The sequence below is a fragment of the Musca domestica genome, unplaced genomic scaffold, assembly GCF_030504385.1.
Source record: "Musca domestica strain aabys unplaced genomic scaffold, Musca_domestica.polishedcontigs.V.1.1 2, whole genome shotgun sequence".
In the NCBI taxonomy this organism is placed as follows: Eukaryota; Metazoa; Arthropoda; class Insecta; order Diptera; family Muscidae; genus Musca; species Musca domestica.
In genome coordinates this window covers 15009419-15022320 of record NW_026712249.1, presented here as the reverse complement: position 1 = coordinate 15022320, position 12902 = coordinate 15009419, and the positions used below count along the sequence as shown (strand labels likewise).

General features: G+C 32.0%; 1 protein-coding gene across 10 annotated transcripts in view; it reads right to left on the bottom strand.

Annotated features, from left to right (window-relative positions):
• Positions 1–12902, bottom strand: part of LOC101888529 (cAMP-specific 3',5'-cyclic phosphodiesterase) — a 668201-nt gene that overhangs the window by 288337 nt on the left and 366962 nt on the right. The window contains exons 1-2 of one of the 10 annotated variants that reach the window (XM_059121842.1): positions 10792–11970; positions 3649–6005 (exon numbers count right to left, since the gene is read on the bottom strand). The exons of 5 other annotated variants lie outside the window; for them this stretch is intronic. In XM_059121842.1, the coding sequence (XP_058977825.1) occupies positions 3649–3701 (53 nt within the window). In that variant the 5' untranslated portion in view covers positions 3702–6005; positions 10792–11970. Of the gene's footprint in view, positions 1–3648; positions 6006–10791; positions 11971–12902 lie in introns of those variants that run through there. 4 more of the 10 variants (XM_059121841.1, XM_059121843.1, XM_059121844.1 and 1 more) reach the window with 4 other exon arrangements.

Genomic DNA, 12902 nt, shown 5'->3' with positions numbered 1-12902 from the left:
GATTATTACATCACATTATATAAAATCTACAATAATTCGACATTTTGACGCTCTGTGGGGTAGGCATTTGAGTGGACCGATATTGTCCATTTTCACACCTGACCTAGCACGAGGCAAATATTAGAATTCGTAAAGTTGGAGCAAAATCGGATTATCCTTTCTGTGCAGTAAAATATATTTCGACCTTTCGTATGGGATTTACCAGAAGAAGTGTATCGATATTGCCCATTTCCGAACTCGATATAAGTTTGACAATAATATTATGATGTACCAAGTTTGGACCAAATCGGATACTCCCTTCGTGAGTTATCGTGCGCACCAGCCAGACAGAGAGGCGGGCGGACATCGCTAGATCGACTCCAAATATCCTGAAACGTATTTGGTCCAAAGAGACCTAGGGTAGACCCAGGTGTAGATAGTAAAAATACGAGATTTTCGCCCTGAGAAATATCTACTGCCCTCCGATATTTCGCAATCGTGTAAATTGCATCTCCAGGGGATTTGTAAACAATAAAGTCAAGTTAGTCGGCTGTCGATATTGCACTCTTCAAGAGCAGATGGGAAATAGGTCAAGCCAACTCACACTTATAGTTTTGCATTTAATTTAACCTCTCAAATAAGAAAATTTATTATATGTAAATCCATTTTTCATGAACTTATTTTAATATATTTTACAAAAAAAAAAATCCAAACAGACTCCCGATATTTACATTAATTCACCACTTGTTACCAAGTTCTGCTGCCACAGGGTGATTGATCTTTGAACATTGCGCTTACGTACATCCCCATTTCCCCATGGTAAACAAATAAACAAAAAAGAAATATTTATTTAATTATTTCAATCGATCCATCATCATCAGGTCTTAAATATTTAATTAACAATAAGACAAAGACAAATCCTATTGTTTTTTTATGTTTATTTCGTAAACAAATGAAAAGAAAATGTTGACATTGTACAAATATTATTTTATTAAATTTATTTATTTATATTCAATACGTATTTTGGATATAAGAACGGAAAGGAAATATTTTAGACAATGTTGAAAACGTGATATTGCAAAGTTATTGTAATCATTTGATTTTTGGATAAAACTTACATCGTGGATTGAAACTTAAATAAATATCTTTATTTTTTATAATTCGGGAAAATAGTTCCAGATGTTTTCAATCGATTTCAAAAAAATGGCATTTGAAATTCGAAAAGTTCTGATTTTAATTTTTTGTCTTACCAATTGTATAATTATTCCCTTGGAAGGACCTAATTATTTTGGAGAACTTACCTAAAATGAAAAAAGAGAGAAAATAATCTTTTAGAAAAGAGTAATGATATAAAAATAAAATAAAAATCTTAAATAAATATGATTATGAATTAAAAACAAGTAAAAAAGCTGTAAGTTCGGCCGGGCCGAACTATGAATAATCTCCATCATTTGGTACAAATTTGGCAATTTTCGAAAAAAATTAAAATCCTTTGAAAATTCTGTTAAAAATCTTAAAAATACTAAATGTAGCCGTATATTAGGGTCTATACGACGACATGGACCTGCATACGCAACTTTTGTCATAAGCCTGCACAGACAATTTTCTGTCTTAGGTTGTAGTATCCATTACGAACTTCAAATACTAAATTTAAAATAGTTCCGGTAAATAATGTCGCTAAAATCATCAAAATACCGAATATCGAGAGGTACCGTTATATGGGGGCTATACGAAGAAGTGGACCTGCACAGACAATTTTCTGTCATAGGCTGTTGCATCCATTTCGAACATCAAATGCCAAAATTGAAAGAATTTCGTTGAATAATGTCGCTAAAATCATCAAAATACCGAATATCGGGGGGTACCGTTTTATGGGGGCTATACGAAGACGTTGACCTACACAGACAGTTTTCTGTCTTAGGCTGTAGCATCCATTTCGAACTTTCGCCACCCAAGTAGGGTTACAATGATGTTCCTCGCCTCATATATACCAGCGCACAATGGCCACTAAAATCTCCGGATACCAATCGGCTGGACTATTGTGTCTGGAGAATTTTGGAAAGTTGGAAAGCAAGGTTGGCACTTAAAAATACCAAAGTATCGATCACCTCAGGCAAGCGCCGCTTCGCCGGGAATGGACCAAAATACCGCAGAGCAACATTCAGGCAGCGTGTGACGGTTTCATTGGCCGTTTGAAGGCCATAACTCGTGCCTAAGGTGATCAATTCGAAAAAATCTAAACTTATTCTAAAAATTGATGCTATTTCCGACATTTTTTTGCTTTTCTTCAATAAAATTTAAAAAAAAGAATTTAAAAATTATAGAAGTGCAATGGGTCTTCTCATAGAAGCAGCTATAGGTCTTCTCATAGAAGCAGCTATAGGTCTTCTCATAGAAGCAGCTATAGGTCTTCTCATAGAAGCAGCTATAGGTCTTCTCATAGAAGCAGCTATAGGTCTTCTCATAGAAGAGCTATATTTCTTCTCGGAGATGAACTATAGTCTTTCTCATAGCAGAGCTATAGGTCTTCTCATAGAAGAGCAGCTATAGGTCTTCTCATAGAAGAGCAGCTATAGGTCTTCTCATAGAAGAGCAGCTATAGGTCTTCTCCTAGAAGAGCAGCTATAGGTCTTCTCATAGAAGAGCAGCTATAGGTCTTCTCATAGAAGAGCAGCTATAGGTCTTCTCATAGAAGAGCAGCTATAGGTCTTCTCATAGAAGAGCAGCTATAGGTCTTCTCATAGAAGAGCAGCTAAAGGTCTTCTCATAGAAGAGCAGCTATAGGTCTTCTCATAGAAGAGCAGCTATAGGTCTTCTCATAGAAGAGCAGCTATAGGTCTTCTCATAGAAGAGCAGCTATAGGTCTTCTCATAGAAGAGCAGCTATAGGTCTTCTCATAGAAGAGCAGCTATAGGTCTTCTCATAGAAGAGCAGCTATAGGTCTTATCATAGAAGAGCTATAGTAGGTCTTCTCATAGAAGAGCTATAGTAGGTCTTCTCATAGAAGAGCTATAGTAGGTCTTATCATAGAAGAGCTATAGTAGGTCTTCTCATAGAAGAGCTATAGTAGGTCTTCTCATAGAAGAGCTATAGTAGGTCTTCTCATAGAAGAGCTATAGTAGGTCTTCTCATAGAAGAGCTATAGTAGGTCTTCTCATAGAAGAGCTATAGTAGGTCTTCTCATAGAAGAGCTATAGTAGGTCTTCTCATAGAAGAGCTATAGTAGGTCTTCTCATAGAAGAGCTATAGTAGGTCTTCTCATAGAAGAGCTATAGTAGGTCTTCTCATAGAAGAGCTATAGTAGGTCTTCTCATAGAAGAGCTATAGTAGGTCTTCTCATAGAAGAGCTATAGTAGGTCTTCTCATAGAAGAGCTATAGTAGGTCTTCTCATAGAAGAGCTATAGTAGGTCTTCTCATAGAAGAGCTATAGTAGGTCTTCTCATAGAAGAGCTATAGTAGGTCTTCTCATAGAAGAGCTATAGTAGGTCTTCTCATAGAAGAGCTATAGGTCTTCTCATAGAAGAGCTATAGGTCTTCTCATTCTCAAAAACAAATTAAACTACTTCCAAAATACAAAGAGGGGTCCCCTCATAGAAGACCCGAATTTTGAGAATCTACTATGACCATTTTTTTTTTAGACAATTCCCACAATTTCCGATCATATTTACCTTGTTGGTGAATTTCGAAAATTATAACAACAACAGCAAAATGAACAAACCATATACACCAGAAAATTTACACCACCACCACACCACGACGATGTTGCGTTCTCACCGTCTTCGTTGTCCTGATCTAGGCCGCCGCCACTGCTGCTGCCTTGAAAACCACAATTGCTACAGCCACGACCGCCACTTCCTCCGCCTCCACCACCGCCGCCGCTGCAGTTGTGATCACCACAGTTTGAGGCCGGTGTGGGGGTCTTGGTATAATCCTGACCCAAAAGTTCTGTGGCCGAGGCCGATGATGCCGAGGCGGTGGTAAGATTTACCGTTACCCCAGCTGCCGCTAAAGCTGTCTCAACAATCGAGGCAGCTGAAGATTTTCGCCGTCCCTTGGTCTTGGGCGAGTTCGAGGAGGCCGATGATGCGGCGCGTAGAAACTTCGTAAAACGTTGAGTGGTTTTTGATTTAGATTTGGGTTTCTGTTGTTGTTTCAGGGAGAAACTATGCTGATTGAAGGCAATGGAGGGGTCCGATTTTAGCAGGGGTGGTGAATTAATGGTGGACAGAGGATTATTGGCCTGCAGAGGCTGGCTACTTAAATGGGTGGGCAGGGAGAATTTGCGAAATGTATTTGCCTCTTTGCCTTGGCGACCTATCAGAGTTGGTGGTGGTGGTTGTGATGGCCCCAGCGGTGGCGGCGGGCTGTTGGTGCTGGTTACATTGATCAGACACTTGGTGTGATCGAAGGTCAGCTGTTTGGCTTTCTTTTTCACCTTTGAGGTGGCTTTCAACAGTTGTTTGGAATTGAATTTTTGCGGTGGTGTTATGAGGGGTCCAACCGGCAGTTGGCGTTGGAGTTTTTGTTTCAGCAGGACCTGCTGTTGGGATAGTGTGCTATTTTGTTGTTGTTGTTGTAAATTCGTAAACTGCCTCAGCTGAGTTTTGTGGGAGTGTGTGCTGGAGTTGTTGTTCTGCGTGGAAGAGGATGAGTTCGAGGAGGAAGATGTCAGGGAGGTACGAGGTTTGTTGCTCCTCTCAGCAACGCGATTTGTGGCGGTTATTGTTGTGGCTGTTGTTTGGGTTCCAGTGGCGGCTTTTTTGATATTAGCACTGGTGGCATTTGTTGTAGCTGTTGTTGTTGTTGTTGGGGTGGTTGTTGCTGTTGTGATGGTGGTGGTGGTGGCGGGGTTGCCGGCGTTTGTAATAATTGTTGATTTAGTTGTTATTTTGGTTTTGCTGTCGCTGTTGTTGTTGCTTCTGCCTGGCTTTTGTTGTCCTTTGTGTTGTTGTTGCTGTTGTTTGTTCTCCTCGTGTAATGGTGCTGATGGTGGCGTTGAGGAGGAGGATGACTTTTGTTGTTGTTGTTGGCTTTTGTCAAATGCGGCATTTGTTGTGGTAGGTGTTCCCCGCAAAGCCTTTGCCTCCGAAGATTTTATTTTTGAGGACGCCACCTTAAATCGGTGGCCTTTAACTCGTCCTCAGAAGCTCAGAAGGAGGTGGGCAAAGGACAATTGAGCAAATGGCAATTATTTTTGTTGTTGTTGTTGTATTTCTTATTTTATGACAATTATTTTTTAACACTTTTGTATTTTTTGTTGTTGTTTGAAATTCGTCGCTACACAGGGTGTGGTTTGGAGATTGACACATTTAAGGTTAGGTTTTGGATTTTGACACTTGCTTTTGATGATGATTTTTGTTGTTGTTGTTGGGATTTTGATTATTTAGATTAACATTTTTTATTTTACACTTTACAATAATTGATTTTTACACAGAAATTTATTTATTTTTTTACAAATTTTCCTCTTCTTTTGAAATTTCGTTTCACTTTTGCGATGTTTCTTTTGTCGTCAAATTCTTTACATAATTCCGTAAGTGGTTAAAAGCCGCATTGTTTCCGTTCCGTTTTTTATGCTTTCCACCACTCGCTGTGTGTTGCTTTTTGTTGTTGTTGTTGTTGTTTGGGGTTCTTGCGTTTGTTTGCTCTCTGTCCCTTTAGTCGTTTTATTTGTTTGTTATTTTTTTTTTCTTTTGTTTTTTTCTATTGACTTTCTTTCTTGTGCATCAAACCTTTTGTAGACACCGACCCGCAGCTCTCGTTAAGGTTTGAGAATTGTTGTGTATATATTTTAAATATTTTTTTTAATTTTTTATTTTATTTACAACAAAGTTTTCACATTTTAGTCGTTTTTTTAGAATTTGTTGTTTTTTATTTAATTTTTATTTCATTCCTTTTTTTGGTTGAAGAAAACACTCACGACTCACTCACTTGTCACACATGTTTGTCACCGTAGCTCATGCCCTTCTGTCGGGATGTTTGTTGTTCGATTTTAAAGAATTTCGCTGGCAAAACGTAGAGCATGTAACTGAGAAACAAAAGAACAATAATAATAAGAAGAAGCAACCAAAGCAATGGATATGATATGATTTGCTCTTGCTTGCATACACTTGGAGGAATTTTGTGGTACCTGATTGGGGTATTTGATTTGGTTAAAATAAATACCGTAGATAGTTTGTGATGCGTTTTTTTTTTTTTTTTTGAATAAATATTTAATTTTTATTTAAAATTAAATAATTTTAATTTTATTTAAAATTAAAAAATTATAATTTTTACAAAACATTAGTTTTTGTTCCTATTTGAACAGTGTTGGCTTTTTTATTTCATTTTTTGTTAATTTTGAATTTTTATTTTCTTTTTTTATTTGATTTGTTAAAAAAATTGTGTGTTTGGAAGCACGTAGATAGTTTGTGATGCGTTTCCATTTTAATTATTATTTATTTTTTTTTAAAAAATGTTTTTTTAATGCAGAGGATATAAAAAAATATGTTTAGTTTTGGTAACTTTTTATTTATTTAAAGTTGTTCTGTTATCATTATTAATTATTTATTTAGATAATTAATTAATTATTCATGTATTTATGTATATTTTGTTTTGAATTTGGAATAGTTCTGATACGTAAGATTTTTTTTTTTTTATTTTTACATTTCCGTTTAAATCTTCAGTTATATTTTTTCTATTTTGGATTATTTTTAATCAAATCTGTTATTTTTTTCAGTTATGTTATAAGATTTGTTTCATTATATTTTTTTAGGTAAAATTTCCCATGAAAGCAATGACGACCTTCAAAAATCTGTGGTTTCTCCCAAAATTTAGGTCAAAATATCGAATATCGGGGGTACCGTATGTGTGGGCTATACGATCGTAATATTACTATCAAACTTAGATCGTGTTCGAAAATGGACAATATTGGTCCCCTCCCTACTGTACCTCCCCACTAAAGGTCAAAATTTTCAAAAAAAAAAAAAAAAATTAATCCGCACAGAAAGAGAAAAGATAATCCGATTTTGCTCCAACCTTGCAAATCCGCAATATTTCCATCAACACAAGATCCGTTATAAATATGGTTGAGATTGGACCATTCCGAAATAAGCATCCGATCACGATCACACACATCCCATTTGTTCTACTGACACAAGGTCTGCTGTAAAGATGGGATATATCATCGATTCTCTCTGTATGGTACCACCCCCACAAAGGGTAATCCTTGATTTTTGAACAATACTTTCAAGTACTAGATATTCTCTTCTTGGAAGTCCATTTTTAGTTTTTCAAAAATTATTTGTCATGGATTGTTTTTTTTTTTTCATTGTTTTCCCTAAGAAGTTGTTGATATTATTGAGAATAATTTCCCATTTTTTCAGAACCTTAAAGATCCTACTATTTAGATCCAAAAAATTGAGGATTTTCTTTAAAACCTGATTCGTAAATAAATTTTTTCTAGTGAAAACGAATCGTTCTACAAAAAACCCGTATTCTTTAAGAACGGTTCGGTTCAAGAATCATTTGGAATTCACTTTTTTCCAACTTCATAAAAAATATTATAAATAATTTTGAACCCTACACATGTTATTGCCTTCTCTAGAATGCTTTGTATATTAATTTAACGAGTTACAGGACTCAAACGAATTCACCACTTTTGATTTTTGATTAAATATATTTAATACATTTTCTGTTCTTTATGTGCATTTTATTATCTCACTAAAATATGACTTTAAAACTAAAATATATATTTTATTACGTTTCATAATTAATATATATAACCTTCCCGTTTATTTTATTTTATTTTTTTTTTTGGTTTTAATAACAATCTATTTATTTAGATTAATTATGGTTTTTGATTTCATTTAATTATTAGCTATTTCATTTCTATGTATTATTGCACAACAGGTCATCCCATTTCTGGAAACCAAATATTGTTTAGTCTCCAGGGGCATCCAATTCACAATATCTTTTATTTAACGTTTGGTGTAGTCCTCTGAAATTAAAATTGAAATTGTTTGAAATTTTAAATTTTTTAAAATTAATAAACTCCTAGTTACTAATTATTTTTATGTATTAAAAAAATCTATTTTAATGTTTTACTTTTTACACGATTTCCATTAAAAATAATTAGAAAATGAAGACACAGTTTTTGATAAACTTTTGTAACAACGACAACACCACAAAGCCATATAAATCATTTATATTGAAATTTTAATTTTTTGTATTTAATATTTATATTTTTTATTATAGTTGTTTGCATTATTATTTTTTGATTTTATAATGATTTTTATATTTTCGTGTGTTATATATAAAGTTTGATAATTTATTATTATTATTATTATTATTATTATTATTATTATTATTATTATTATTATTACTATTATTATTATTTCATTTATTATTTTTTTTTTACTTTTATAATTTTCATTTTGAAGTTTTTTTTTATTTTTAAATGATAATAATTTGCAATAAAATTTTATTTAGAATTGACTCACTAATATATTTAGTATTTATATAGTTAAATTGTATGTTATTTTATTTGTTACTTTGTTTTTTAATGATTAATAACATTTCACGTAAATTATATTTTTTATATTTTTAAATTTTATCTATTTTTATATATTTATATCGGTAATTTTTATATTTTATATTTTTTTAATTTTTTATTGTTATTAATTTCCCATTTAATGCTATTTACAATTAACTCACTAACATATTTTTATGTATTCAGCATTTATATATGTTTGTTCAATTCGTTATTAAGTCTTAGTTATTTTTTTTTTAATTATAAATAAAATTTTGATCATTTTGTTTTTGAACACATCACAAACTAGGCACGGCTTCCATTAAAATGTAATGGCACAATATATGATAAATATTTATATTTCTTTGTAATATTTATATCGGAACATATATGTTTTAGGCAGGTGTCTCAAGAAATAATATTCGTAATAAATGTTTTTGTTTTATGCATTTTTTATATAAAAATGTGAAATTTCTGCCCACTTTTGTACACATTTTATTTTTTTTTTTTCGATTTCTGTAGCTTTATTTGTTGATTGAATATTTTAAATTTTGTTTTAATTGTTCTTTTTCTTTTAAACATAATCTTTATTTTCTCGTTTTTATTTAATAAAATATTATTACAGATACTTTTTCTGGTTAAATTTTTGTTTTAATATTTTTTGATTTTTATATTTTAGACAGGTTATAACAAAATTGTTTTTACTTTTATTATCTTAAAATTAACGTTTCCGATATATATTACGATATATTATTATGTTTTATTTATTTTTTATAAACATCGTCGTTTTAAGTATTTATTCATATAAGATTAAAAAAAGTTATTTTTTATATAAAAATGTGAAATTTCTGCCCACTTTTGTACACATTTTATTTTTTTTTCGATTTCTGTAGCTTTATTTGTTGATTGAATATTTTAAATTTTGTTTTAATTGTTCTTTTTCTTTTAAACATAATCTTTATTTTCTCGTTTTTATTTAATAAAATATTATTACAGATACTTTTTCTGGTTAAATTTTTGTTTTAAAACAAAACATTTCTTATTTTCTTTCCATAATATGTATAGTTTTTTTATAATAATTGTTACACTTTCCAATTGAGAAAGTTTTATTTGTGTCGTTTTTTAGCCTTTATTCATAAAAGATTGGAAACATTTTTTTTGTAAAATTTTTATTTTTTGTCATTTATACATATTTTTTGCTTTAGAAAGTTTTATAGCAAAATATATTTTTAATTTTTATTTATTTTAAAATTAACATTTCTTATTTACTCTCGCATAATGTTAATAGTCCGTTGTCGTTGGATTTTTTATTAAAAAAGTTCATAGAAATATTTTTTCTTTTTAAGTATTGATTTTTTAATTTATATATTTTATTATCGTAGGCAGGTTCATTGAAAAACATGTTTGGAAATTGTATGCAACAATATTTTATATTTTTTATTAACTTTAAAATTATGTGTTTAGATTTTATTTATTATTTTTAGATTTTCGAGTTTTATTTATTTATTTTTTTATTTTTAGGCAGGTTTTATAGCATAGGTATGTGTCTCAAGCATAATATTCATTAAGATATATTTTTTAACATTTGATATTTTTTTTTTTTTTTGGTATTTTTTTTTATTTTTATATTTTCCGGGTTTTTAGACTGTTTTATAACAACATATGTATCACAAAAACATTATTTGTTCTACGCATTTTTTTAAGCATAATTTATAATTTTTATTTATTTACTTTTTTTTGATTATTTTTAGATTTTTTCATTATTTTTTTTACTTAGATAAAAAATATATAAAAATTTATTAATTTTTTTCGCAGTATTTATATTTTTTGTAACTTTTTTTATTTTATATTTTTTGTAATTTTTTCTCACTTGTGTTTACTTGTAATATTATTATTTTTTTTTTTTTTAATACGAATTATTATAATTTTTGGGTTGGAACAATGTTGCTATTATTTTTTTGGAATAATGTAGTTATTTTATTGTTTATTTTTCTTATTGGATAAAAATGTATTTATTTATTTATTTTTTAGTTTATTTTATGTTTGAACCTCATTGGTTTTAGGGGTGAATATTTTTTTTAATTGTATTGAAATTAAAAAATTTAAACGACAAAATTTGGTTGACTTTTAATTTGCAAATGTCGTATTGATTTGTATTTTATTTATTTTATTTTCTATTATTTTTGACACCAATTTTTCTATTATTTTTCCATCGATTGATTTGGTTAATTCCATTTTCTCACACATTTTTTTTGTATTCAATTTTCTTTTCGCACAGATTTGCAATGTGGGAATTCTTTATTACCTTTTGTGGGTAATTTTTTTCTTTTTTCGTTTTATTTTCAACGCAACACCTCTCAATAATGCAATTGAGTTGAGGTATCTATTTTTATTATTTTTTAATTTTGTTTATATGTTTTTTTTTCGCTTATTTCCATTCCATTCGCGTCAAAACCAGTAAAACGACTAATTTTTGCAATCAACAAAAATCGCACAGAGAGCCAGCCAGTCAGTCAGTCCCAGCCAGCTAGCTATTCATTTTTCCACAACAAAATTTTCTTGGCAATATTTTTCACAAACATTTTTGATGGACATGGACACTTTTTGTTTTGGGGGTACAACAAATAATTTATTTTTTTTTAGTATTGAAAGAATTTGTCGATTTTTCACACATCCTCCAAAGTTCAATAAACTTAAAGGTGCCTTCCACGTTGGGAAGAAGAAATCTATTCTTGAAAATTGTTGCCTTAATTTATTGGTCGTTTGTTTAGGGGTATTTGTCGACGTTTTGTGTTTTTTTGGGGGGAAATTCTAACAATTTTTTTTTTTGGTTACTGATAGGAGATTAATAATCATTTCCCCTGATTGGTATAAATATTTCACATGTTGGTAGTATAGATAAATAATAAACACTCCAGACAAACGTACACACACACGCACACACACGACTAAATCACATACAGACACACACAGCTGGCCATACATACATTATCATTATCTTTCATTATCAATAATAATCACAAAAATTAACGATACGACGCGACGCATAACGCATCTAAGCGGGCCAGCCAGCTAGACAGACGTAAATTTTCGTTACATACTCACTGATGCACGCACCATTGCACGAAATCACGAATTCACTTACACGGACGCACCAGACTCATTCAATGAAGGAATGAGCGAACGACCGACCGACAGACAGTCAGACAGACAGAACGACCGAACGAACGGGCTGGCAAGCGAGCGTACCACTCACGTTAAACACGTTTTAATTGAAAATTGTCGACGACGACTGCCGCCTGGGCAAACAAAAAAATCGCTTTTGCGAAAAAAATCCGTAGATTTCGCCTGCCACCAACAAAAGATGGAGGAAATAATACAAAACAGGAGCGAATGAACCAACCAACCAACAAACGATTGACTGACGAAGAAGAAGACGTCGGCAGCGGCGAAGGCGTCGGCATCGACGACAAAGGCAACAAACGGCGTCAACGTCCACGGCGACGTTGTCTACAAACGTTGTTGTTATTATGGCCTACGACAACTACTCTAGGGTGGACAAATTTTAGATGCCATACAACACCAGGTGTATTTCTTGTTGTTGTTGTTGATGGAGCACCCCAAAAAAATGAGCGCGCCAGGAACAATGAAAAGCAGTGTAACGGCATTACTACGATTAGAGTAAAGCCTTTGTCGTGTTTTTCCCCCTTTTTCTCCTCCCAAAATCTCTAGACCAAAAGAGAAGAGATACTCTGTCGTGTATCTGTTTGCAATACTCCAAATGTGTGTATATGTGAATGTATGAGTGCGTTTGTATACTTGGGTGCTGGGGGAAAGCAGAGCGAGAAAAACCCAACGACTGAAAAATCTGTCAGTGGCAGCAGCAGCAGTTATTAGGTAGTAAGTTGAGTACTAACATGAAAATAGCTTCGGCTTTGTTAAATACTAAAACTAAACGCAAAAGACGACGGCGAAAAAGAAGAAGCATGCAAGTAAAGCATACAGTCAGCCAGCCAGCTACAGTTTGCTCTATGGAGGGAAAAATAGAAAAACAGCAGTAACAACAACAACAACAGCTACAAACTGCCATGATGACGCCGTTAACCGATATCAAGAGAATCAACAACATCAACGCCAGCAGCACTGCAACGTCAGTGGCAGCAACAATAACAACAAATCATCAACAATATCTAAGATTACAGTGGAGAACAAAAGTATTTTGCATGTTGCAAAAAAAGGGGGAGAAAGATAGGTAGAGAGTGCATGTGTGTTAAATCAGGGGTGCTCAAAACCGTGTTCTAGAACATGAAAAGAAGAAAGAAAAAAGACATAATTTAAGAGAAAATTAAAATTCTGTTTTCTTTATATTTTACGGTTCTATTTAATTGTTTTTAAACACGAATGTTTGCCAAAATA